The sequence below is a fragment of the Bombus fervidus genome, chromosome 7 (genome assembly GCF_041682495.2).
Source record: "Bombus fervidus isolate BK054 chromosome 7, iyBomFerv1, whole genome shotgun sequence".
NCBI lineage: Eukaryota > Metazoa > Arthropoda > Insecta > Hymenoptera > Apidae > Bombus > Bombus fervidus.
In genome coordinates, this window is record NC_091523.1 from 8,370,087 (window position 1) to 8,397,973 (window position 27,887).

At 34.1% G+C, this 27,887-nt stretch overlaps 3 protein-coding genes across 12 annotated transcripts in view; 2 read left to right on the plus strand and 1 right to left on the minus strand.

Moving 5' to 3' along the window:
* Positions 1–12,789, plus strand: part of LOC139989011 (uncharacterized) — a 274,444-nt gene extending 261,655 nt beyond the window's left edge. For all 5 annotated transcript variants that reach the window (XM_072006859.1, XM_072006858.1, XM_072006860.1 and 2 more), the window contains exons 13-17: positions 1,911–2,089; positions 2,891–3,052; positions 4,997–5,273; positions 8,320–8,461; positions 9,555–12,789. In XM_072006859.1, the coding sequence (XP_071862960.1) occupies positions 1,911–2,089; positions 2,891–3,052; positions 4,997–5,273; positions 8,320–8,461; positions 9,555–9,756 (962 nt within the window). In that variant the 3' untranslated portion in view covers positions 9,757–12,789. The remainder of the gene's footprint in view (positions 1–1,910; positions 2,090–2,890; positions 3,053–4,996; positions 5,274–8,319; positions 8,462–9,554) is intronic.
* The window catches only part of LOC139989016 (uncharacterized), a 228,221-nt gene that overhangs the window by 93,396 nt on the left and 106,938 nt on the right, over positions 1–27,887 (plus strand). The gene's annotated exons all lie outside the window — the stretch shown is intronic.
* LOC139989010 (inositol 1,4,5-trisphosphate receptor-like) overlaps positions 14,349–27,887 on the minus strand; it is a 47,354-nt gene continuing 33,815 nt past the window's right edge. Inside the window, exons 18-49 of one of the 6 annotated variants that reach the window (XM_072006849.1) lie at positions 27,490–27,829; positions 27,254–27,419; positions 26,951–27,170; positions 26,225–26,763; positions 26,019–26,134; positions 25,806–25,941; positions 25,471–25,728; positions 24,865–24,879; positions 24,150–24,227; positions 23,227–23,347; positions 22,990–23,132; positions 22,849–22,884; positions 22,450–22,637; positions 22,210–22,321; positions 21,212–21,319; positions 19,592–19,709; positions 19,279–19,511; positions 18,981–19,122; positions 18,617–18,915; positions 17,853–18,362; positions 17,594–17,743; positions 17,326–17,518; positions 17,115–17,237; positions 16,857–17,029; positions 16,617–16,781; positions 16,357–16,537; positions 16,186–16,278; positions 15,883–16,040; positions 15,653–15,818; positions 15,379–15,539; positions 15,148–15,309; positions 14,349–15,054 (exon numbers count right to left, since the gene is read on the minus strand). In XM_072006849.1, coding sequence (XP_071862950.1) covers positions 14,974–15,054; positions 15,148–15,309; positions 15,379–15,539; positions 15,653–15,818; positions 15,883–16,040; positions 16,186–16,278; positions 16,357–16,537; positions 16,617–16,781; positions 16,857–17,029; positions 17,115–17,237; positions 17,326–17,518; positions 17,594–17,743; positions 17,853–18,362; positions 18,617–18,915; positions 18,981–19,122; positions 19,279–19,511; positions 19,592–19,709; positions 21,212–21,319; positions 22,210–22,321; positions 22,450–22,637; positions 22,849–22,884; positions 22,990–23,132; positions 23,227–23,347; positions 24,150–24,227; positions 24,865–24,879; positions 25,471–25,728; positions 25,806–25,941; positions 26,019–26,134; positions 26,225–26,763; positions 26,951–27,170; positions 27,254–27,419; positions 27,490–27,829 — 5,684 coding nt within the window. In that variant the 3' untranslated portion in view covers positions 14,349–14,973. The remainder of the gene's footprint in view (positions 15,055–15,147; positions 15,310–15,378; positions 15,540–15,652; positions 15,819–15,882; positions 16,041–16,185; positions 16,279–16,356; positions 16,538–16,616; positions 16,782–16,856; positions 17,030–17,114; positions 17,238–17,325; positions 17,519–17,593; positions 17,744–17,852; positions 18,363–18,616; positions 18,916–18,980; positions 19,123–19,278; positions 19,512–19,591; positions 19,710–21,211; positions 21,320–22,209; positions 22,322–22,449; positions 22,638–22,848; positions 22,885–22,989; positions 23,133–23,226; positions 23,348–24,149; positions 24,228–24,864; positions 24,880–25,470; positions 25,729–25,805; positions 25,942–26,018; positions 26,135–26,224; positions 26,764–26,950; positions 27,171–27,253; positions 27,420–27,489; positions 27,830–27,887) is intronic. The other 5 variants (XM_072006851.1, XM_072006850.1, XM_072006853.1 and 2 more) reach the window with 5 other exon arrangements.

Consider the following 27,887-nt stretch of genomic DNA (forward strand, 5'->3'; position numbering starts at 1 on the left):
CGCAGCGAAAGTTCCCTTGTTTCCGTGCATACACGAGACCGATGTCTTTTGAAACTCTTGGAGGAGAACTTGCGTAAAGAAAGAACGAGAAAGGAGAAATGTTTCTATTTTCCTGGTAGAAATAAAATTCGTATAATACCAGAGTCTCATGCAAACTGTAATTAAATATCAAACTTTTAATTTCAGTAACTAGTAATAATCATAGCGGAGAAAGGAATAATTTTGGGTACAAAGAAGAAAGTTAGATTACTCATAATCATAATTTTTATGTAGTTGTATATATTGTAGTTATAATAATTTGTACTTTAATCTTGCAAATCTCGAAAGAATATATTTCTAAATTTAAGAACACCAAACGATGAGAATTTCAATATAACGCTTTACCTTTTTTACTATTTCAGATTTAGTAAAATTGTCAAAGAAAATATTATATTATACTCAAAGTATTATCATAAGTAATATTTCCTTAATTTTTATACAAAAACTGTAGCGAGAAGAATGTAGAGGAATTGCGTAATAACCATAAGAGAGTGAATCGTTTGTGCAAAATTTCATCTCATCGCAAACATGTTTCCTATTTTACTTTATTAAACACGATTCTGGAAAACTCACAATTAACGTTCATGTTTATTTACTGAGGTCGTATCGCGCGCAGAATTTTGGTTACCCGGCGCAACAACGTGCGGCGAGCTTTTACAACGTGACGAGTTCACGTTTGACGTATCGTTCGCGCCACTGAAATTACTCCGCTAATTTAGCCAACATCTCGCCAACGTTGAATGACGAAATCGTCGTGCGACAAAGTATCGCGCGCCTCGATTACCCGGAAATGAACTTGACGATATAGTACCGTGCATTTGACTTTAATATGACCGTCTATCAGTACAATTTGCTGCAGTTTGTATTACATTTATATCTTATAAATAATGATATAAATAAAATTGTATTATACTGAGTTTTGACATAAATTCATCCTGTTTTTATGTTACAGCCCAATATTCAATTTCTCTCGTTTAAATCGTTTTTTTTCTATGCATAGCTAGATCCTGAAACCTGTGCTCCTGAGACTTTACTATTGACAATTGTTAACAACTATAAATTATACATAAAGGTATAGTGTATAAACCTAAAAGAAAGTAAAATGTGTGAAAAAAAAATAGGAAGAAGTAGAATTGTCTTTAAAAAAAAATACAAATTAATTAGAATACTGGCGTTTAAGTAGAACAGGAAGGTTACTGACTAGACAAGCGAAACAACCAAATGCGGAGTAAACTGCGCTCGAATACTCGTTTAACCACAATTATGAACTTTCTGTGGTTCAATTTCCATTCAAAGAAAATCATTTTACAACAGAACTACGAAGAAATAAAATGAAAGAAATTAAATATAATCGATGAAATGGTAAAATTGTTTAACGAACGATTTTCGTTAAATATCATGTTCGTTGGTGGGAAAGTGATTTATCTTGCAATTTTACCGGTCGTCAAAGTATCGGAAATATATAAAAAAGATAAAAATAATCAACACGAAGTAATTAAAACTGCCGTTTAAGTAGAATGGGAAGATTGATAGTCAAACAGGCCGAACCGCTAAACACAGACTAAACCATCCTCTAATATTCATTTAACCAAAGTTATTACCTCTCTGTAGTTCACTTTTCATGTAAAGAAAACCATTTTACGATAGGATTGCAAAGAAATTGAATAAAACATATTAAATATATTCGATGAAACGCAGAATCGTTTAACGAACTATCTTCGTTAAATGCAACATTCGTTGGAGGGAGAGCGATTTATCTGGTAATTTGACTCGTCATCAGAGCATCGAAAATAGTTTTAATCCTTCCGACGCCGGCTTCGTCGATTGAATTCGTATCGTTCAACGACAGCAACGACTTGTCGATATTTCAGAACGCGAGGGTGGCACTCAACAGCCGGCCAGCGTGTGCGACGTCGAATATTACGGGCTGACGTCACCGGTGAAGGGTTCCGTGGTACATCCGGAGCCTCACCGATTATTTGCCATGGAGGGTCCCATAAAATGCAGGCAGCACTTCATTCCAGCAGCTAATCAGTCGGTCATCATTCGCGTAAGTTTCACGATTCTTGATTGCCCACTCGAATTCAACAACAATCCTTTGATAGACACATTTTTCGGAGAATGACCGAGTCTATGCTTTTTATATTCCATCCGGTATTTTCTACGAATCTCTTGTATCTCTAATTCATTTAAAAATTTCAAGCTTTTTAATTCTGTTTTATTTTGTATTTTATTTTTTAGATATAATACTGTACGAATTCATACCAATCAATTTGATACTTAGTATGAAATTTTGATACATGTTTCATCGAAATTTCCATATTTCCACGAAGCGAACGAAGACTACACAAAGAAGACTATAAAACACATTTTCAAAATCAATATGTTGCAATAATCCTTAGGTTTAATTTCCCTCTCTAGGTAGTTTTAAAAATATTGCTCATAATATAAAAATACTGTACGCCTTAATATAACTTTAGCTTCTACAAAAGTTCGTCGACTATGTCTTTGGACTTAACATGTTCTTTCCACTTTTAACTATTTTATATTCAAATATTCCTTTTCTAGTCATAAAGCGACATTAAAATAAAAATATCCGCAAGAACACACTTATCACTTTTCTTCCTGCAATCTTCATCTGTATATTTCGGAGAATTTAAATCTGAATCTACTTCTACGTCAAGTTAATCGAATTGAATGAAAGAAAAGAATAAGTTTGCATGAAAGAGAAGAAGAATGGTGAGAAATTCATAGAACAAGAGAAAGTTCCATGGATTCTTGCGAGAATCTTGGTTAGACAATGCCAGATCGTGAGCGGTCGTGGCAGTCGTTGTTGTTCCTCTGTCCGTAGATTGAGAGCAGCTCGAAGCAGGGTCCGAACAACCCTTGCCAGACCAAGTGCGGAGACAGCGGCTGTCACTGTGTCAGCAACATAACCCTGGAGAACGTGGACCATCTTTTGCTTGTTTCTGAAACCGGTCACATTGTCACCTGCCTCTGTGGAAATTATCAGGTAAACACTGGACTTCCTATAGACTTTACCTATGGTTACCTGTGAGAATTCCACTGTTCGTTGTCTTCGTGCAAGGAGCACAAGCCTTTCTCAGTCTTTTTCTGTAAATATCCTGTGTCTATAAGGTTCGAGGGAAAGAATATATTTGATAACTTTTGGTTTATTTTATACAATTAGATATCGGTAGTATCAAAAAATAGAGGTTAAACAACACGATCAAACTTCATTGTCATATTCTATTCACAAAGATCAACGATGCTGTATCTACACGATCTATTTTCATTTTTAATCACATTTTCCCAATGTTAAAGAGTTTCTTTAAAACAGTTTAAGGGCAATATGGAAGAATCGTTGTTGATTTTCGTACCTTCTCATTCCACTTATGTTATTTTTTTAAACCATCAAGTATATTTTTTGCTAGAACAAAAGTAAAAGACTCAAACCGGGATATAATACCAGAATTCGACAATGTACTTCGGTAATGCCGTACCTAAATAAATGAACAATTCAAGAAAACTATATAGAAGTTCATTCAAATATCAATGAGTTTCTCGTTTCAAGAGTAAACTACTCAAAATCGTGCGGCATTTCGATCTCGATGATAACCGGGGAGATCGTCGATGATCGAGATCGTTTAATTCGAAAAACGCTCGCCCAGAAACCTTCTCCCTCTCCCTTCTTTTTATTTTTTTTTTTTTTTTTTATTTTCTCCGCCTACCACCCACCGCACTTTATTTCTACCGCCCACGTTCGACTGTCACCGTTTCATTCAACTTTCATTCACGAACAAACGGCCGGGCTCACCGATTGTATTGGCGGAGCACTGAATGCGCTCTGCCATTTCTATTCAACACCTATTCCATCAACCGGCGTGGAATTACTTCGAACGATTTCACCGGCCGCTGAATAAAACAAATAATGCCGACGTGTACTGAGCGAAAGTAGACAACGTAGACAAAAGAGGAGAAATTGTTTTTTAGAGAATCGAATTGCGAGAAAGGAAGAAGGTCCTCTGTCGAGTCTATTTCCAAACCGGCATTCGTTCGTCATCCAGAACGAATCGTTCGAGAATTTTTATGTTTCAAGGCCATCTTATGATACTTCTTATTTATAGAGGAATTTCACGATATATTTTATTGCGATCTTTTTCTATGGAGTGTACTTAGTATGAAAAGCAGTGAGGGATGTTCTTTTGAGATCATGAGGATCGCAGAAACTGCTACAAAGAGGAATCAATTCCATTTCTTAGCGATTTGAATAAACCAAAATCGATCAAAATCAAATCAATCTTCGTAACATCCTATAAATAGAATTACGTCGTTACTTTTGGAATTTTTTAAATAATATTGTATGGCCAGACAGACAGCAGTAATATAAATATAAATTATGTTACAAACTAATATTATCATAATTATGGTATGAAACTGAATATGAATGTCACGTAGAGTTTTTAGAACGATACTGTAAAATCAAGAGGCAATGATAGAAATGCAAATTAAATGACTTGTTGATTTAAAAAAACAAGTCATTTTCACCCCCACCCCCCAGTAGGTGGTAGAAGTAGGTGTACGTTCAATCGTCGGTCGTTCTAGTGTTAATTTTTTAATGACCGGCATTACGAATTGGATCAACTTCTATACAAAATCTAGTAGAGTAGATTTTACTTGTACTATGCTTATACTATATTATCGTCAATTGCTTTTATAATCCTCAAACAGCTGAAAATAGTATAAATTACCTTCATAACAGATAAATGGTCTTATACGAGAATATTAATTCCTCTCTGAACTCGATAATAGATATTAAGCATTGCACAATTTTCGTTCTGAATATTCATGTTTAATCTACAGTGTTAATATTGTTTCGTAACGAGACATTAAATAAACTCTGAAACCGCTGTCTACGCTTGAAATACAAGTCACTGGTATAGTATGTATCCCACAGGACTGGCTGCCGGTCGGTATCCGTAGTTGGACACCAGTGTACATCGAATGGTCGAGGTCCTCGAAGGCAGGCCTCAATTTCCGTGCGGCTTACGAGTTTATCAAGGACACTTACTGCGGTTATCACACAACGACCAAGCCGGAAGGCGAGGTCAATGGCGGTGACCTGGCCAGCAGTGGCTTAAAGCTCAATCAGTATTACCAACAGAGGTGCACGTGGATCTTAGACTCTTTGACGGATCGACAACTCACTATCGAAGTGAAATCTGGCCAAAGCCGTAAGAGATCTTTATTTTTATTAATACTAATAAAAAAAAATCTTTCGGAATATTCATCCCTAATACGTTGATTTCTGATATTATAAACGTCACTGACGATTGATCATGCATAGACGTTGCTCTAATTATTTAAATTAAACAAACAGATATATTTGCGAAACATTCAAAAAGATTCAGTACTGACGCCTATATAAGACAATCGACCATTTTTCGTACCAATAAACTCGCGTCTTCGTATTTATAAAAATACTTGTTTCCTTCCACTTTCTTCCGCACATTTTGCATCTATACTGCATTAAGAACATAAGATCAGAATTACAGAAAGATATAATAATATATCTTCAAATATACGCCGCTAAACAAAATTGTATCCTTTTGAGTGGTCAAGTCGAAAAAAGAATGGTAAAGATACCTTTAAAAGACCCCAAAATCTTACTTCTCCAACATCTACGAATTTCCACCAAATCCAAAGATGCATCGTGCGCGATTCACTGGCAAATCAAAGGCGCCCACTTACTGAAACCACGCTTTGTCCACCGACGAATTTCGTTCAATTCGAGCCTTGGCTACTCCGTTGGAATTTCGATGCGCACCATTGAGCCCGATATGGGTGCGAATCGGATCGAAAGGCCAGCGACAAACGAAAGCAACCGGGTAAACAAAAAGGAAAAAGAGGTTAAAAAGATGGGTGGAACGGGTTCTTCTGGGGAAGAGGGTGGCTTGAGAACGAATGGCAGACAGAGCTGGAGATTAAAGAGACTATTGGACGCGGCAGGACAGCGAGAGACAGAAAGAAGAACCGGTCGTTCCGAGCGGTCTTTAAAGAATCCGGCTTCCCTTTTTCCCTCGATTTCCTTTTTCTGCCGGTGCTCCCTGGCCTTTTCTGGCCCCCCTTCTCCCGTCTATCTTCATTGCTCACCTATATTCGCACCATGAAACAAACGCTAGAACGTTGCAAAGGAACGAAGCTGTTGGAACCAGCCAGCCTCAGAAATGGCTTTCGCACATTGGCCTCGATCTCTGTTTCTATCCCCAGCTCGATGCTGTTTCCTTTTATTCGCCGGATTCCTCGACACGACCAATCGTCCACGTTTCGTGAACGATGAATTTACAAAGTAAGGCAATGGTACTCGGTTCTGTGTTCGCGTGTAAGTGTGTCTAAATGGTAAATACAAGGTTCTTAGGTTAATTTTAAGGATTGGAGGATATGTGATTTCGTGTTCTTATTAGTTAAACGACATTTCGCTCCCTTCTTTTTATTTTTTGTTTACTAGTACATAAAGTAGATTTTTTGTATCAGAACTTGATTTAATAAAAATGTATCAAATTAGAAGATTTATAAATTAATTTTGAACAGCCTTTGAATTAAACTTCTTACGTATGAACTTTAATGAGATATCTAAGGACTAATTAAGGGTTTATTTGAAATCTACAAAATATGTTTCTCTAAGTAAACAGGATCTTAATTTTGTTTAACTGGCACAGTGGATACCTCTTTTATTTGTCTGATCATATAAGAAGCTTATTCTACTTGCTCGAGTAGAATTGAAGATTAAATATAAAAAAGAAAACTACAGAAGGATGAAATTTAAAAATTCGAAGGAACATAACTAACCCAAACAAAGTAGTAACTAACCCCACCGTGTAACTAAACAAAGCAAGATAAAAGTGGCTGATACAAAATATAAATTAAACATTGGAACGTAATATAAAATTGATGTCTGTTTCTGTCTTGCAGTTTTGCACAGTCTGTTTCATCAAAATTTCGATCAATCAAATTCGACGAAGTGCGCGAACGACGTAAATATAGCAGCACCGAGCCGTGCATTAGGTTTCTAGTAACTCGATATCCCAGGAAAACTCCAAAGCTCGTGTTGATGCGCCAGCAGAAAAAAAAAATGGAAAAAAGCTACAAATCCCTGAACGCAAACTCCAAACCGAGAAAAAAGGATGCGATTCGCGATTTGCATGCGTCAAGAGTTGGAATTTTTTCGAGCCATTGATATTCAAACATTTCGTGAAAATCATTGAAAAAGCTCGTATGTGACCAAAAACTATGTGTGTGGCCAAAAAACGAAAAATCGTTTCCCAATTTCTCTTCCCGGAATAGATTTATCATTCGTAAAGCAACAACAGAAAACACGCTCACAGAGAAAAAAAAAATAAAATAAAAGGGATCGAAGGTATAGGTATAGACCAGGTATTTCTATGTGTGCATTATTTTTTACGCTTCATCGATAGTCATTCGTTTTTGTTTACAGCAGCGTTGCGAAAACAGTTCTCCCGTGGGAAAAATTCGTCGGGCTATGAATGATACTAAAACAGAGAGAAAAAGGAAACGGAACATAATACGTATAGGAACGCGCGAAAATTATACAGTCTCGAATACGTTAGCGAACCAATTGCTTCCAATTATACTGTGCTCTCGATGATTGCTGAAACATCGATAGTTCTTTTTACCGACACACGTCAAATGTTACATCCGCGGCAATTGATTGTGAAACGACCTCTCTTAATTGGTTGTTCGGCGACATTGATGCGTTTCGTGCTCGTTTCGTGAAATGGTCACGTGAAAAACGAACGTTCTCGATGACGATTTAACTATACCCATCAACCTCGTATCTTCCCTTCTCATGCTATTTTTAAATATGTTCAATACTCCATAACCAATTTTTAATTATATCAGTTTAAATTATAATCGACTATAGCGCAAAATCGTTATTTCATTATAATTTAAATAAAAGGATCTTACATTTCGAACAGAATACTACATACGAAAGTTTCAACAGAATAATCCTCCATAGCTTCCATAATACCGCCCATGTAGCTTTTAAAAGGTTTTAATAAAGTAATCCCAAATTTTAAAAGCGCAATACTACGCAAATATTGCAAGAGCGTAATCTCCATAGTTTCGACGTAAAGCCGTCTATGTGACCTTTTTTGGAAAATAAAAGGATGCACAACCATTGCTGATTCTTCTGTTCTTGACAAAAATTCGTAATAGCCAAAACTCTCCTTTTTTTCCTTTTCTTTCTCTTTCTTCTAGGTCCTTGCACCGCCTGGAATTTAACAATACACGAATACAGCAAGAACGGCGATCCAGCTGGACTCAGATTGCACACATTCTGCTCGAGAAATATCCACAAAAATTTCACCCTGCCATGGAAAACGAACACCGTGGTGGTTAGGTGAGTTCCGTCTATCTTTGTTCCGTTCGATGGGCCGATTAGCCGGAAGTTCACGGAAACTTCGTCCATCGACGCTGACATAACGACAGTTACGCGACACTTTCTGCACGAAGATTACGACGCCGCGGCCTGAATTATAGGAACAATTTATATTGGCACGCGAGCCCAGTTTTTGCACCGATGTAACGGCAACTTAAAAATCGATTGCCCGGAAAGATTTATCCAGCGCCAATGGGGAATCGTTTCGAAGCCGGATAAGTCGCACGGAGATTACATTTGTCATGGTTTGTGTATCGATACGACGTTTCCTGAACGTGGGAAGCCGCGAATGGAATTCTTCGATGTTTCGCGCGCAAGTCTGGTGAAAGATCGTTTTGTTTTTGTATTTTCGCGGATGAAAAATCACGTTCTGGCTTGGTCTTGATGGAGAGTCAGGAATAGTGATGCGTTTCAGAGAATACGACTTCGAGAGCACATCGGAAAGATCGTTCCATCCGCCGTGGTTCTTTTATTCGTTTCTTGCGTATTTTGATTTGTGTTCGTTTTAGATACGAATATTTCTTTATATATCCAAGGAAGAATAATATACAAATGCCAAAAGAAGATAACACTTATTTAAAGATATATATTTTCTATTTTCCAATTGTACATAAAATATCTAAAAATACCTGAGAAAAATAACGTATAAAAGGCGTAATCATTTTATCTTTGTATCTTGTAAAACTGTGCTTCGATCGAAATACCGTAATCATCATACACGCGTGGCTCACTCGCATCAAGTTTCGAAAAGAGACAAAAATGGCGAAAAAATGAAAAGACAAACCCCTCGATTCTAATTATATCAGACGCGATTCGATTTCTAAACAGATCCTAGTCAAATATCAAATAGATAATTCTCTAGAATATCACCTGTTTGACTGACTTACAAAAACTGCAGGCATTTGTTCAGTGATTTGTTCAATTTTGTTGAAGTTAAGAAGCACACCGCAGTTGATTAAAATATATATAGTTAATATATATAAATATTAATATGTATAGTTAAATTTAAAATAATTATAAGATGTTGTGGCAATATTGTTACACCTGTTCGCAGATTGCAAGCTCTAGGAAGGACAGCACCGGAATACACGATGAAATGGCGCAGTCAGTTTGTAATCGCAAACACGCACAAGAGCGAACCGTCACCCCCACCGGTACCGAATCATGTGCTCCGTTCCTCAACCGGAAACAGGTCACGGGAAGCGCGAATCCTAATTCTGTTCGCGATACTCCTCGCTTACGCGGCCGGTTGTTGAGTGGATCAACTCGACACACCGTATCCATACACGTTCCTGTTCACAATGGGAGGCAAACTACCGCGAACGAGCCTAAGACTTTTAATAATAATACACACACACACACACACATACACACACATACAATATCATACTAACGAGGTTCGTGTTTCCTCAAAAAAAAAACTTCTTTCAGCTATTCAGTTCTCTGAAAAATAAAATATAATGTAAAGTTTAAAATAGTAAAGCGTTTAAAGAGCGGAACGATGATCGCGTAAAGTGAGGCGCACTTTATGGAAATTTGATAAAGTTTCGTGTTAGTTTGCTGAAATATTACGTTCGCTAGTATTGTGGAGAACTTGCCCGTAAAATTTTCAGAACCACCGCGCTGGTAATCACGGAGCACACTTTTGATAAAATATTGAAATCAATCACAATGAATTTACCTCGCTTTTATATCGTACGAGAACTCTATGTATTTATATCGAATAGATCGTTTGAAAATAATTACCGGTTAAACGAAGTCCTTTGAACTGTAATATTCAGCAATTAATTTGTAAAAGTTTATTATCCGGTTTGCAACTCAGTTTTTCATGTAGAATGGAAATTCGTCGTCCCGATATAAATGTCGATTAATAAAACGCGTAATGAAGATTAATTCGCAATCGCAATTTCACACGAGGCAAGACCATCGAATATGACTGATCGAAGGACACGAGAATTCCGATACAATTTAGTCCAAGTTTTTCAAGTATTTTTCGATTACCAACATTTTAACATATTGAACGTGTTCGGTGCCGTCACGTGCCGGTGGATGTTGATAAAGTTAAAATTTCATCGGATAAATTGACACAGATAAGGGAACGTTATTGGCAAAGAATGAAAGGCATGAAATCGAATTTTGGAATTTCACGCTCTAGTCGAATTATATATATATATATAAAATAAATTAAACGCGAATCAGAAAGAGAGAAAAAATATATATATATATACTAAAAATCAGTCGGTGTATACCACTCGTTTTAACTATAAGAGTCTAATAGAGCATGTACATATTATACATACATATGCATATACATACATAAATCTATACATATAGAGGATGAGACGTTCACGAAGAAACATTTAAATGCATCCATCGTCATTAATATCATTGACCTGTTTTTAATTTCCTCTTTAATTTTATAAATACGAGTAAAATCAGAAATTGTTCTTTCTATTCTTTATATGCGCAGATATACTTAACGTTTCTTTCTAGACGTCACATCCTGCGAACGCGTATGAATATAATTGTAGCGATTTAAAGTAACGAGATGAAACAAGGGGGGGAAAAAACGCGATGCACGGATTTGAAGTAGCAAGAAATCACGCGTCATCACTTTCACGCAAATGCCAAAATAAACGTGTAAGAAGAAGTTCTATATAATTATAGGTTCTTGTACATACGTGGATAGAATAGGTAGGATTTGTACAGAGTATCACGAACTACGTTAAGACCTCAGCATTATTGTAAATTACAATTTACCGTAAAACATGGCGCGAGCCCGCGAACGAAGACAGATTGTATTTTAACGAACGAGCTTCGAGTGCCCGAGGCACCTTTCGAATAATTGTTAACGCGTTCGTCCGGAAGTTCATCGAAAATCTCTTCTAGCTTGCTTAAACAAAAGAGAAGAAAAAAAAGAGATTCGCTGATGAAATGAATAATAAATGAAAAAAATTTCCGAAGAATATTTTACGAAGAAGAAATTATTTTGATTTACTTTCGGAGACGCGATTGGTCGTTAGATTAAGATGGAAATAAAGGCTAGACTGTGAATGTTTAATATACGTATCGACTAAGAAGGAAAATATTAAACTAAACAGGCAAACAGACTAATTGAATTAAAAAGAACCATCCAACGGTGCGAAAATGTTTCCACCGGTTTTCATACGTTTTACAACGCCGCCGTATTGCTACCATTATTTATACACAATATTATGAGTAATATTCTTTGTTTCTGAATAACAATATGCCGTGGTTCATGACTGTATGGTATGGTGAATTCTGTTATTTATTTTATGTCGTCCTTTTATACTCTACGATAACACGAGCTGTATTATTTCGCTGCAAAATAATACAGTTACCTTACCAGAGATTTTAATGCCTGTTAAAACTTCTGATTAAATCGTGAGACGTATTAGACGGTCTCGTGTTTCACGAGATTCGTCGAATCATTACGAACCTTCGACATTATCAATTGATCTCAGTATTCTCATTAACATTTCAAGCTTTCGTTCATTGCGTTCGAATAAATATAATTTGCACGATTTGTCGTTTAACTTTTTTTTTTTTTTTTTTTAATAAATAATAGAGAAACGTGTGCGTTAAGAATTCGATATTAAATTTGAAATTGTTGAGAATTGATTTACATTAGCGAATAGAAAGACTGAATTTTATCAGAGTGCAATTTATATGTATATCATTAGAAGGCTGGTAATGATCGATACGACTAATCTATACGAAAGATAGCAGTCTAATAACCGCGTTGATGCATACGCATGTTAAGATTTGTATAATAAACGAACAAGCTCGAATAGAATATTCGGCAGTCTCTTTTCCGCAACCTCGTCGAAACAGAGATGAAAGTCAGACTGTAATTAATCGGCGTACTAGAACGAGAGTGTCGTTATAGGAGAAAAGAGAAGAAGAGACGCACGTTTAATAAATGTAATTAATGTCGGACAGGAAAGAGGGGCATGTGATTTAAGTGACTTGTGTTTGAAATCGGTGAATCGTTTCTCGACAGAGATTTCGTTTGTTCGTCGCTTAACGAGAAACCAAGAGAAACGAAATTACGTGTGTATCGTTCCTTTTTAAGATTACTCGATCACGTCCTCACAACGATTGTAATGCGATCTGTTCCTTCGATGGATGTACCGGTTTTGCACAAGGCACGTCTAACTTACGAAAAAAAGATATATGTTACATATATGTACTAGCCGCGTATACTTAAGTCACAATAAATAGTCAATTGTTTCATATAAAGTACGAATAAAATAAAACAGAAACTACGCGTTGTTTGTGAATTTTCACCTGAATGTTTGTCATAGCGCACCAAAGTCCTGAAGGCTCCGGGATGTTTAATTTTTCGATTTGATCCTTACTTTAACATTACCAAATGTATGTGGCATTAAAAGAAACCATAGGTGAAATGAGATTTTTATTTTACGTAACACGAAAGAAACCAGTCAATACGTTCTCTTATAAATTTTTCGTGGTGGCAAAAGCTTGATGTAAGGAAAATTAATCGATGGATCTCACATTTCTTTTATATCTATAATCATCTCTAACTTCGCATAGTGTCGGGGAAAAATTGACATTGAATGAACAGCAAGAATTCTAAAATGCCTAAAATCCGCCTAATTTGCTAATAATTAATTAGCAAAAATCGGTTAATGAGATTATCATTTACTGGATAATCTCAAACACAAACGAACTTAGTCTCATTCTCCTTTAAAAAATCTTATTCAACCACGCGTAAAGGTTGATTAAATCGTAGGGTTGATTTGATAAAAAAAGGACGATTTATTCACATACGAGTTTTAATACAATCTACATACATATTTATACATCCTACGGTCGAAAGATGAAACATGTACATCTACAGGTAACGCATCTGCGATTTATTTTATCCTTTCTGATGCAAGGTGAAAGTCTTAAATAACAATTCGCTAATATCCCATAAGATTGGCTCAGACAGAAACGACGTTTCGAGTTACATCGTAATTGTACTCTCAACACGTACGATTTATGGAGTGTGACAAACATTCAACAAAATGTATCCATATATACAATACACCTAATTTCACTATTTAAAAGGAAAGAAAAAGAAAATGATATATCAACATACAATATATTCATATACATATACGTATAAATGTTTATATATATAGACAGAGACGTTGGATATCGTCCGAGTTAAAATATGTTAGTGGAAAATAAACTTTCAACGAATCGAAAAACGTAACTATATATTGCACACGATCCTCGTGAATGTCTCCGCATAATATAACAATTCCTATAGATTTCCATCCAACATATTTCGGATACAACAATTATCTTAATTTATATCTTACGTTCAGATGTGAACAACGATATTTATTGACATTGATTTATAAATATTAACGAGCAATCACATGAAAATCTGTCACACGATGACCGTTCGAAACAATCACCATAATCGTGTATCTATATTTTCCGCAATTGTAATATATTTAATTGTTTACCAACATCAGGCAAACAGTAGATAAGCATCAAAATTTTACAACGATCATCCTGTCCTTTGCTTTCTAATTTTTTATAAATTCATTCATAACATCTATTTGTTTAGAAATTTGTCACACGTGTCGTAAATTACATAAAATCAGTAAAATCTTCAATAACTTTTATAGCATCCTAATGCTTAGAAAAAATATTTGTTTCGTTAAAATGTCCCTACGCACGTTACTGGCAAATCTGTGCGTGTTTTTTTTTTTTTTTTTTTCATAACAATACGAAAATTGGGAAACTCAGAAAGAATCGTCGAGAGGATCTTTCGAAATCATTCCGCGCAGATCCTAAAAACAAGCGATTGAAAAGGGTCTCTATTTTACAAACTTAAACATCTATAAACACAACCAAGAAAATTGACTAATCTATAAAATCAATCAGACAGTTATTTTACATACACATTCTATGACTATAAAAGATAACACATTCTCAAGAACTCGCTTTAAACAAGTCATAAAAATATTAAAATCTCTCGATAGGAATTTTAAATATGCTCCTTTTACATATTTCGATATGATCCTTTGGCTATTTATGTGTGTATAACAATAAAAACGATCGTGTTGTTCTATTTAAGACAATGTTCTTCGTGATTGTTTCGTTTTAAGTAACACGGACCCCACAGAAATTACTCGCACGAGATGAAACTGATTAAAAATATATTTAAAGATATTAATATTTGTTGTAAAATGCTTCAATCTGTTTAACCAATACAACTCATCGAGTACGATAACTTTTCTCATCTAACCCTACGTTGAAATTAGGAACAAAACCGTACAAATGCTACGTGTTACTCTCATAGTATTTCCCAGTGTCTTTAAATGCTTCTTAAGAACACACAAACTTATGCATTAAATATCATGTTAGAGTATCAAATTGAGATTCATGTACGATTAAAAACGAAATTCTGAAGTACACCTATCTCACATTTACGTTGTTACGTTGTGTAAAATCGCGGATGCAGAATTCAAAAGGCCTAGCCGCTGTTTCTGCTTTCGTTGCTCCGTCATCTGATTAAAAACAGACAAATATAGTCCACGAAACTAATAACGATCGAAAATAATATCCAAATATAGGAAACAATTAAATCAAACATGAATTACCTGATCGCGAAGCTCGGTAAGTTGTTGAGATAAGCATTTCACTAACTGTTGCGTGGATTCTAACTGAGATTGTAAACTTCTTAACTCTACTTGTTCCCCTTCACCCTCGTCTGCTGCCAACGATTTGGCCCTTAATCTCGGGAACCAGTCAAGATTTCGATCCTGTAAAAAGTCCACAGAGCTTAAAAGTTTAAGCATGATTCAATTTTTTGAAGTTCTATGGACTATTACCTTCACCATCGCGTACACGTAAGACTCTGGCCCTGTGAACTCCGTAGGATCTTTCACCTTTACCAGAACAATGAAATAGAGGTAATGCCACATATTATGCTCGTGTTTCACGTGTTCTTCGAAAGAGACCGTTTTGTTGTCGAAAGATGATCTGTTCAGTCCTGCGAATGAGATGTTACAAACAACAGCAATGTACGATAAATCGGTTAACAATATGTGCACGATACAATATATCATAAATGAAATGACAATATAATTATATCAATAATCTTACCACAAATGAAACAGGTATTCTTCAATATTAATTCCTTCTGCTGTTTTTCCGATCTGAGATCGGCAAATGTATCAATGATAACACCAAAAATAAGATTCAGAACGATAATTATGACAATGAAGAAGAACAGTAGATCGTATACGACTCTAGCAACGAACAAGGGCTCCTGCAATGTAATTAACATGCATATGAATAATAGCGTTTCCTTCGAGCTTTGTTTTTATACTTACTGTACTAGATGGGGCCCGTAGAATATCTCCAATTCCTCCACCATTTCTTAAACCTTGATTCAAAGTTGTAACAATACACATAACAAGAGAATCGCATGCCCGTTCCTTTAGTTCTCCTCCAACATTAATTACATCTGCCTGACTGTCATCTTTGTTCACTGCACAAACATGAAGATGTTACTGTAACTTCGTACAATTATATTTCTTATAATAATGTCATGCTAAAAATATAGTAATCTTATATTAATTATATTCAATATTATATTTCTATATAAACGGTATTCTATAGAAGAAGAAAAATACCATCGTGAATATATCGGGATACTGTCTCAGTTGTTTCACATTTTTCATTATCAGCAATGTTACAAGTACCCGCCGCTGCATCCATATATGATGCTGTAATTAATAAACATACAAAATCAATATCTCTATTATTAAAATGGCAATTATAAAGTATAATATTAGAACACTCACACACAAGCTCCTCGTCAACTGTCACCAGAAAATCGTCCTTGAAAAACATAAAACCGATAATGGAGAACATATAAACTAGAATTAACGCCAATACAGCGGTAAGTATAATGGATCTTCCGTTCCTTGTAACAGATCTTATTACATTGAGCAACGTTTCTTCGCGATACACTACGTCAAAGAGCTAGAAAAAGATATAAAAGTAGTTAGTATGCATTTGGTTTTAGTTTAAGCGCAATTTATTTTAGTATTGCAATACGTACTAAAACTGAGTAGAAAAATGGATGCATACAAATGCCAAGAACGCAAAATATAAGATACGATATATGATACAAAAGTTCAACGTTTGTCACTATTTGCTCTAAACTCTTTGTCAAAGTGCCCTGATTACCTATAATACTTATAAGATGTACAACTTTTAATACAACCTGAAACATACATCGATTACAGACAGTCACGTTATAAGAATAGATCTCATTTTAAGTACGTTGCTTTGAATTTACCGTAAGAAAGCCAAGTAACCATAATGTTGGTTCTGGTCCTATGGAAAAAATCAATCGTAATATCGTTGAAGCTACTAGCGTTCGTATACCAGATTCTCGAGGTAAGGTAATGACAATAACAGCTGACGAAAGCATCACCGCCCAGATAAGGGCAGATAAGTGTGAACTCAATTCTACAGTAAGCAAGAAAATAGATATTTAAATACGTTCGCTTAGTGCAAATCTGTCAATTAAAAAAAGAAAAGTATAAGAACTTACTAGGCACAGAATCTACAAATGGATAGAAGAAAGCTACGATAAGGTTTATGAGTACTGCACAGTTGAATAAAATATTACTCCAAAGTGACATGTAACTGCTCATCCAGAATAATACTGGTTGTCCTGAAAAATTATAAAAATATATGTAAATAGATTTCAATTAACAAGAGTAAATAATTACATTTACTATAGCAACGTTGGAACATCATACCTCTAAGTTTCTTCTGCCATTTCATTTCGTTAAACATATCCTCGGTCCTTTCAAAGAAATCAGAAACCTTCGACCCTTGATCGTCGCGTTCTGTAGTATTTAATACTTTAATCTTCGTGTCCAAAGTAATGAGTTCACAGATCTCAGGAATTGGGAAGACAATTTGCTCCAACGTTCTATCATGTCTAACGATCTAATGTAAATTACGAGTTTTTGAAAGATACTTAAGCAGTAAATTATTATGTACGTACAAATGTAAACCTTGTACCTCAATCTGGGCTGTATGAGTCGCATAATATTGCAATGCCTTATTAATTTTCGGATCTGCATTATTCTGTTCAGATGGTTTCAACATCGATGATAATTCTTTATTATGCTGTGCTAATTGATGACACAAGATATAAATATTATGCCCGACCTAAAAGAACAATTAATTACCAATAATTATATTATATCCTTTTTAACCATTCTTAATTGTTCATCTCAAAAAAGAGAAATAAGATTTTATTTATCTGTAAGATCGTTACTTCTTTGGGTGATACTCCTTCTTCGCCATCTATAGAAGAATCATCCACGTCGCCATCATCATCCAAAGATTCTTGGTGGAATGCACGGCATGCGACATCAACTAATTGTTTTGGATTCATATTATACAGAATTCTTTCCGCATTCTCGCTATCTCCTCTACTTTCCATTATAGCAAGCAATAATTTGCTAGCGTTATTTTTTAACTCTAACACCAGGTCCATTCTAGTTTTTCCCAAAGGATTAATATCGTTCAATATCAAAGCTGTTATTATATCTAATCCGTTAGACTCGTGTGTTGCAATACAGTTCTGATTATCATGACACGGTCCCTGGCAGTATTCTGTCAATGTTTCCAACGTCTGATTGATTAACGCAACATTCTGTTCATTTATATACAGCCCTAACAATCCTAATCCGCCAGTCGTTGAACCACAGATGCAGTCTAAGAACATGAGCGTTTCGGATACCAGATTGAAATTCGTCTTGTTATTTTGATTACGTAAGAAATTCTATAAAAACATAGAAATATTTTCAATATAGTAAATACTATCATTAGATTGTGGATATTTATGCAAATTCACGCATCTACAATTACTATCAAAAAATGGAATCTAACGCAGAGATTTAAATCTTTTTCATCTACTAAATATTATAATGAATATTATACTGTGAAACTATATTTTCAATCGTGTATAAATATCCGCAGTCGAAGCATAATATTAAAGAAAGTATTTTTAATATCCCCGAAAGTCAAGAGAATTACCTGTAAGTCACGATTGTGATTTTCACACAACAATTGTAAAAAACGTAAAATTGGTTGCATTACTAAAACTTTCGCACTCAATTGCCCTTCGTCTCTCTCGTTACCAGTTGTTCCCGTACGATGCCTTTCTAATTTTTCTGCTATCATATCTTCCAACGCACTTCCCAGAGCTGCGTTGTTCGTTGGATCTTCGCCGGATGCAAGATTACGCACATTCGCGTACGCTTGCACGGTAGATGATGCAGCTTGATTTAATTCTTCTCGTAACTCGTCTGTTATTACTATCCCATTGGGTTTTCCTGTACGGAGAAACGATCAATGTAAAGATATAAATGAAAGTTATTGGAATATCGTCTTACTATACCTGATGTACGCTTCTTTGATATCTTCTCTATTTCTTTGCTCTGTTCCTTGTCTTCGTGGGCTTTCGCTGCTATATCAGAAGTGTTCACTGTAACCGTAGATTTTATTTCTTGCTGAGCATCTTTCATTTTGTCGTAAAACACCTGCAGAAATTATATCCTTTATTTTAAACTATATCTCTATTTTTAACTACGTTAATTTATCTAACATTAAAGTAAGTAGATTATATTTTTTATTTTTATCTAATTTAGTCGTTTATCAATAATGTTTTAAAAACAGTTAGATTATCAGTAATATACCTTGAAAAAGGATTGACTCAAGTCACCACCCATTAGTTTATTGAATACACTTTTCTGGATAATAGGATTTCCTCCTTCCAACAACGCGATGCCAAGTTCTATAGCTTCCACAAATATACTCGGAGAGTGGACGCTTTTAATCACCAACTCCACTACCAAATCTGATGCACCTTCACGATCGAGATGACTTTGAATCTCGTGCAGCGTGCGTCCTGCCCGACTCAGTAGTTTAGCTATAGAAAACGAAATAATTAAAATAAGTTGTTCCTTATCTTTGTAGCGAAATGTTAGTTTTCCAAAATTTTCTTTATACCCCCTGGTCCATGTGTAATTGGAGCAGTATGCGATACTCCAATTTCCACGTTTTCCGGTTTCTGTATAAAGGACTTTCCAAAGTAACGAACCAGGAGATTGTTCCGCAATACATCTCCCTGAGAAAAAGGAAAGGGGAAACACGTTGGTGTGATAAAACAAATTTGAATCAATTGAGATGTACCAATACATCGTGCATAATAATAATAAAAAAAAGAATATATTTTAAAGGGACACCGGTGCATTGTTTGTTATATGTTATAAAAATATCAATAATAATATTGATTTAATACTAAAAATAATTAAATCGATGTGTATATACATTAGTTGTGCTTCAGAGTAAGAAAGATACTTGCACAGCTCTCGGTATTTTCATAAATATCCTATATAATTAACTTTACACATAGTTTGTAATGTATGTTTAAAAAGATGCAAAAAAAGACATTGTTGTATATTTTGGAAAATGTACAGTAGAAAAAATTTGTTCGGAACCAGATCTTTTTAGGGCAAATACACGACGAATCAAATAGGTATCATACATAAAGTTTATAAGTTGTACATTCAAACATGTTTAGTATATGAAACACATATATAAGGAGATATAGCAAAGAGAATTAAATGCTTTACATACAGTATATGTAGATGTACTATATGTATATATGTATATACTCTTGGAATTTCTAGCATTATTATTAATTACTCAATGATTCTATATTTAAAATACAATCTGATTTCTACGTTCTACGTTGCTGCTCTCATGCTATCAATTATGTGTATGTCTTATGTTAAAAATAGTAAAAATGTCTATGGACGTATTGGTACACCCTATTTGTAATAAAAGTGTATGTACATATACTGTACTTTCTTATTTCTAAACTCTATGCCCATACTGGATTGTATTTGGAAAGATATTTTACACTACGTAATAATAATACTCTGGAGACTTTCTAGAAATTTTGATTCACGATAAGTTGAAATCATTCAACTTATTGAAAACATCTATCTGCTTATCAATCCAATTACTTATGTTCAAGTAAATCGACATAGTCACAATGTACAATATCTCCTATCGTAAATCATAATTATTTGTCATACACGAGATCACATACCTACGCTATGATGATTATATTTTATGTATGAACAGAAGAAATAAATTAATACTAGAGTAGAAAATGGAATAGAAAATGAATCAAAGTGTATAATGTAGTAAAATTAATCAAGCACATGCACATAAGGTTACCTACACAACGTACATCGTATTTTGTACTTAAGCAAATTGAATTAAGTATGTATCACGTAGCTTGTTAGCAAGCAGCTACTAAATATCATATAAATAGTTGTGGTCTTAATATTAAAGATACATCAGCAGATTAGATTTCTTGTTTATCAGCGGGATGCCCTATGCGTGTATATACGTATATAATAATTTATAAGAAAGGTAAAAAAAAAAAAGAAGTAGAAGAGAAAGTACTCAATATCAAAACTTGTATAAATATATAGATAATAAATAACGATAGAGTGATGGTGAGATAAAATTCTCATTAGTATAAATCAAATTCATGTTGCCAATTTATATACGTTGTGCCCACAAATTACCGTTGTTATCTACTTTAATTTTTACCCGCTCTTCCTGAGTCATTTGACGAGTCTCAGACTCATCGACAGAGTCTGTTCCAACTTGTGACTCGGCCTTCTGCTCTGTTTCTTCTTCTTCCATGACACCCTCGCTCTTCGTTTGCAGCATGAAAACATCTTTACCTACATATCTATTCTACGAAACCTACTCACCCGAACACTGTTTAATTTTAAATTCGTATAATGTATTCACGAAGCTTATTGCGTATTTCTATCTCATTCGCATATATTTTTGTTCTCCTTATTTTTAATATATGTATATATTGCCAACTAAAAAACTGTCGATCGTGTATATATGCTGATCATCTAAAATGTGCCGTGAACATATGGGCATTTAGCTTTTCGGCAAACATGTAAAGAACGAGTGGATATGGAGACATAAATCTTCGTAAATTTAGGTTCAACTAGAACTTAGAGAACGGTAACATGTTAAATCGGTCGAGGTGCGGTGCTAATTAACGGTAGCAAATCCCAATTAAAAGTGGCATGCTCCAAAACAGTATTCTTAAAATCTTCCCCCTGTCGCAACGTATATCGATGGAGCATTAATATTATTTTAATAAAATAAGCGATTTATAAATGAATTATCTTCATCGATAACTATACTTATACTTTGTACTTATACTTCGACATACAGTTTTTGCTGCTATATCGCGCGCCAAAAGATCATCTACCAAATTTGCACATGCATCTTACTCGCTGCGTCTGTAAGCTCCAATAAAAAAAAAAAGATTTGCTGAAATTATCGCATATATCTAAGATATAACATCGATCGCTAATTACATTCCAAAATATCAATTATTGGAATTACCAAGCTAGCTAGCATACGTAAAGCATGCCTGCAGGATTTGTTACCGCTAATTAATGTCAATAACGTTTTGTCGGAAACAACTGAATGCCCTTTTCCATAATCTGTGACTTTTTTTCCGTATAGTAGATACGATTCTTGTAATTGCATGCAGAATGTAATATTATAAAACTCACCTTCTCGCCGTATTCAGGGTCAATGGCCATCATTTCCCTGAGAGTCCTCAACACCTTTACACATAATTTTTCTTCCTTTTCTTCGAGTAGCTTTTCCGTATGTTTGATTAATCTGAACGGCAGAAAAACGATCAAGGATTATTATTGATGATTTACATTAAAATATATTGAAACGATACTCCAATATATGTAAGATTATAAATTAAGCATAGCTTGAGATGGTATAAAGCAATAATTTACCTTTTGATGAAGCCACCATTCTCGCAACGTTTTCTAGCATCACTCGCTGCTGGGAACAGTAATTCTGGCCGATAGAGTATATCCACTAACAAAGATAATTCAGACTGAACTAGTGGTTTCAATTGTTCTTCCAATAACGATACTATGTCTTGTAAACCTTCTATGATACTTCGATCCAAACGCATTAGCTAAATAAAAATACATCATTCCGTAATAATTACATAGTACACATAAATATTTCGTTTCTATGATGCATTTACTCCTGTTATTCTATCTTATGTATAATATTTGTCCGTAATTTTACGCTACTTAAAAACTAATATTAACTAATATACTACGCTAGAGCACTATAGATGTAGTAAGCTAATACACTATGAGGATTTTATGAGTGACTTTTACCTGATCTTTACTATCTTCCTCACAAATTAAGTCACTCTACATATCCAAAGATCACATCAATTATAAATCGATTACAAAAGATTTAATGTTTATTAGGGAAATTAGTCAAACGTAAGGTGATTGTTTTTTGACAAAAATTACCTGGCTTTGTGTACGTTCTATCTTTGGTTGTTTCGCAGCTTGAAGCCATTTACTTGTTTGTCTACTAAGCATCGCTGCCTTATTGAACATAGAAGCAACTTGGCTTTCCAAATCTGTTGGAATGGCTATGCCTCTTCCTTTAGCTGATAATTTAAATAAATTGTATTTCTTGTTTTATAAAATAGATACACAGAAAAATTGTAAATTTAATATTAAGAGTAATCTAAATAAGCTTACCTACGTCTGATAATGTTCTTATACAATTTTCGACATTAAATCTTTGACCAGCATTTAGCCACCCGCATTGTGAGACTTTAAAAGCCGCATGAAGTAATTGAACGAATATAGGTTGTCGTGTCTGTTTTAAAAAAGAAGTGTTTAATGCCTTTTAATATTGTCAACATTTTTATAAATGTATATATATATATATACTTATATATAAAAGAAATATATATATATATATTATTAAAATTTTTGTTACAATTTTTATCTAAATAGAATCTTAATATGTAAAGCATCTTCCATTGAAAATTCAAATTTAGGCAGCAAAGATGCATTCGTTATAAATTCGTAATATAATAAAATTACTATTATTATTTGAATTGTTTTTCGCACGTAATATAACACACTCATTGCCAAGCTCCAATAGAGAAAAATGTTCTATATAATGTATTAAACCACAGATTCATGCTGCGTGAAGTGCAAAAGAATAGATACAGAAGAGTACTCCAAATAAAATAAAAGATTTATGGCTAGTACTTATTGTTAGAAGAACAGATACAGCAAGCTTGTTCGTCGAAGACAGTGAATGTGTTAGTACAATTGTCCAAAGATATATATTAAAGTTTCTATTTACAACATTTAAATTTAGAAATTTAAAAACCACCGTAACATAGATGAAGCACATATCTATACTTATATTTTTCAAATTCCCTTAATACGTGCTGTTATTTGTTTACAAATAGATACGCCTATTTACAATAAAAGTGTTTATGAATGATAAAACTTCTCAGATTAATTTATACTATCCAATGAATTATATATATAATGAGAAATGATTTTCTTCGTTTTAAATCTCAACAGTATCCATATTAGTATTGCAAGTGTATTTACAATTGCTCATAAATTGAGTGAGCGTTTCTTTTAATTTTGGTACTCACATAGCCAGTAACATTAGTATCAGTAATCCGGTCACTTTCCTTGATGCTCCAATAAAGTCTAGCCTCGTGGAGATGTTTCTATTAGTAAATCAACCCACCACCATATAGACCCAGCACCCAGACCCAGTAAACCAATGTTGATGAGTCAAAGAAGGCCAGGTGTTGCATGCCAAAAACACAGAACATGCCGCTGATGCAATCACCAGTTACCAAGCACACATCAAAAAATATATTAGCGCTGTAGTTATCGACTTATACTACTCTGGCTTACCAGTATAGGCAAACAAGTATATAAAAAAAAAAAAATCAAAATATATATATATATACCTTGAAGCGTTAAATAAAACAAATTAAATTATATAAATAAATACTAATGCTTCCGTAAGTTTGTGATATGTACTTGGCTTTTCTAAATAAACCTAAAATTAATGTGTTTGTCATGCAAAGCAAGAAATTATCAGATAAATTAAGTGACAGAATAACTGCACAGGCTTTTACTCATAATTATTTCATATGTTAGGATTATGTTATTTGTAGATATATTATATGCCTGTATATTTCATTACGCTTATACTTTAAATATGTATTTGAAAATTCAATTTTCTTAGAAATATTTTTACCACTATATACTTTTAATTTATTATGATACAATATAACTTTTAAGTTCAAGTTGTTACATTAGTTCTAGCAGCCCATATCTTTTTCGAAAAATTACCTCCATTATGACGTACTGCAGTTAAGTAATGAAACATAATAAATATTAAATTTGAAGTACCTAAGTATATAGCGAATTAATTATATAAACCATACTTATATATAAATACAATCGAAATATTAGAAAGTAATAATATTTTATCAATTTGATACGAATATAATAGCTCATTGTGCAAATAGTCGAAAGAATCAAAATATTGACTGTACAATCTGAAATGTAATATAAATGGATATAATCACAGATAAATCTTTTTTACGTAAGAAAATGATAAAACATAACATAGAATAAAAGAAATGCTTTTGTGCTGTTATTAAAATGATATAGACACATGTGGTAAGAAGTAATGTGTTTTTGCTTGTTAATTCCTTAAATCCGAATAAATTATTGTGCTTAACAGATTGAAGTGCCATCAAATAAATACCAATATTAGTTAGGAAATTCGTGTGAAAAGTTTTGTAAATAACAAGGATGAATAATTCCTTTGAACTTAACACTTAAGCCAATTAGATTTCGTTGAAATTGTATTTATAGACACAGTACCGAGAAATAACGAAAACCAGAAATTTTAAAATCATTTAAAATTATTGAAATAGACGAATACAATACCTGTACTGTAGTACTTTGATCTGAAAATGGACTGCTAAAGAACGTTGTAATGATATTCATTAGGCAACCTGTCACATAATTTTCCAGAGCTGTGTCAGCGTGTTCACGATCATGCGTGGCTGTTGCTATAATTCCCATATCTACAATGAAAGACTTTTCGAACAACGACCACATATGATTTGACGTGTAAATTTCTTTCATTTCGACTTCCGTGTCGATGTAACAATGATTCAGAAAATTAATATATGCTTCTTTTACCTGTAAATAAATATTAAGACAATTACCTATAATTTTCCAAATACAATTTCTCCAGAAATAATTATGAATGAACTTACTTCAGGTATGCAATCTGAATGCGACACCATAACAACAATATCATCTAGTGGTAAAAGACTGTGACATTTAATTTCCGTATTAACATTCTTCCCCATTGTACAGCAAGCTAATAATTTAACCAATTCTACGTGGTATCTAAAATATATACATATATATTAATGTAAAGTATAAGACACAATTTACTACGTTATTATATTTCTTAAATGAATTACTTGAGTGGACTACTTTCGTCCATCCGATGTCGTTCCGATCGCATCATTTCCACAAAATGATTGAAAGAAGCTCTATCGTTATAAAAAACTAAAACGTCCTCGCCTGCTTGAACCAACTACGACGAAAAGCGCAATTAATTCGTATATTTTAAAAAAATCTAAGTTTAAAAATTTAAGATTTACTCGTCAATACGAATACCACTTACTTCTTGCATTACCATTTCCTGGCATTTCCTAATAAATTGATTCTCAGCTTTTACTATCGTTTGAAGAAATTTCAAATATTGCACATGTTTCCCATGAGTTTCTATGCAATGCACAAAATGCTGTATCACCTTGGCATTTACTTCATTGCACAAAGTCGAATTGTCTTGAAAAATGCTACATACTGTTTGAGCTTCACGTATACCAGGATTTAAAAACAAATCCAATTGCTTATGTAAAAGAACTTGATTCTGTTGATTTCCTAAGCAAAAGTTCTGTAGAAAATCGTGCGCCAATCGCATCAACTCGTTCATTCTGACGTCTTCCTTCGCGTCAAACGGAACTTGCAACAAGTCTAAGACGACTGTATGTACTCCGACGTTGCGTAAAAGTCTTTGCTCGTGTTTTCGTGGTTTTATTTGACCACCTATCGTTTGAATGCATAACTTGTTCATTCGAATTAGGATCTGTTGTATCTTTTTATATTCTTCCGCTTGGTCTGCGTGCAATGGCGGACCAATGTCTAAATCTATCGCAGACCCTACAATTATAAATAATTTCTACATTAGAAAGAATATTATATTTTACTTCTATATTCCTATATATATTTCTATATTCTTTTTCCAATATCTTTTTCTATATTTCTACATTCCTATACTCTTATACACCATATCCTGTATTATTTCTTTTCTTTTTAATGACTCCATATGTAAGATTATCAAGAATACCTTTTTTATCCGATGTAGACAATTGAGGCGGAGCTTTTCGAGGAGTAGCTCCATCATCTTCTTCCTCTTTACTCTTCTTCTTTTTATTACCATGTTCCTCCGATGCTTTAGATTTGTAAACCCAAAGTTCCGATTTCTCAACCGACTGTCGTAAAACATCTAAGTCGGATTTTATTTGTTTATAAGATTCAACGTCGCTATCGGAAACCAAAAGTTGCACCTATTCGCAATAATTTAATAAATCTTTCTTGTTTCTTTTTTCCCCCTGTTAGTGATTCTATCGTAATTTCACGCATAACGTACTTGTTTAAATGCTTGTAAAACTTCTTGTCTTTGGCTAAAGTGTCTGAAAAGCAAATGTAACGCTCCGGAAACTAACGGTGGATAATCGTGCATAGCCAAATGTAACAAAACACGTAGAAATGTTCGGCCACCTTGGCCATCTAGATCCAACGCCACACATTCCTCGCTAAATAGAATAATTCATGAAATATCCTAATATGTAGTGAAAGAACTGAAAAACATAAATGATAAATTACCTGCTACCAAATATACCCTCTGCTTGTGTGCCTATTAATTCTAAATCGATAGTTTTCTGACCAAGACTCAAGTCACCGGAAGCTCTTTCAGTTTCATCAAACTCTTGTTTGAAGATGCTCAACAAACAAGAAATCCTGTAGTCCAATCGGACATCGAGTATGAATTGTAAAATTTCGATTATTTTCAGCTTCGTGTCCATTACTAGAGGATATTCTTTTTTCAAAAGTGGTTTTGGTCTAGGAGATGAACTGCCTGCCAATACTTGGCCAGCTGGACCCAGTGTTAAGCTCGTCATTACTGCGCCCATGTCTCCAATACATCTCAATACTCCACCTTCCGCTAATAAATGTTATAAGCAATTTTAGACCCGTTCTTAATTCATTAAATATATAATTTT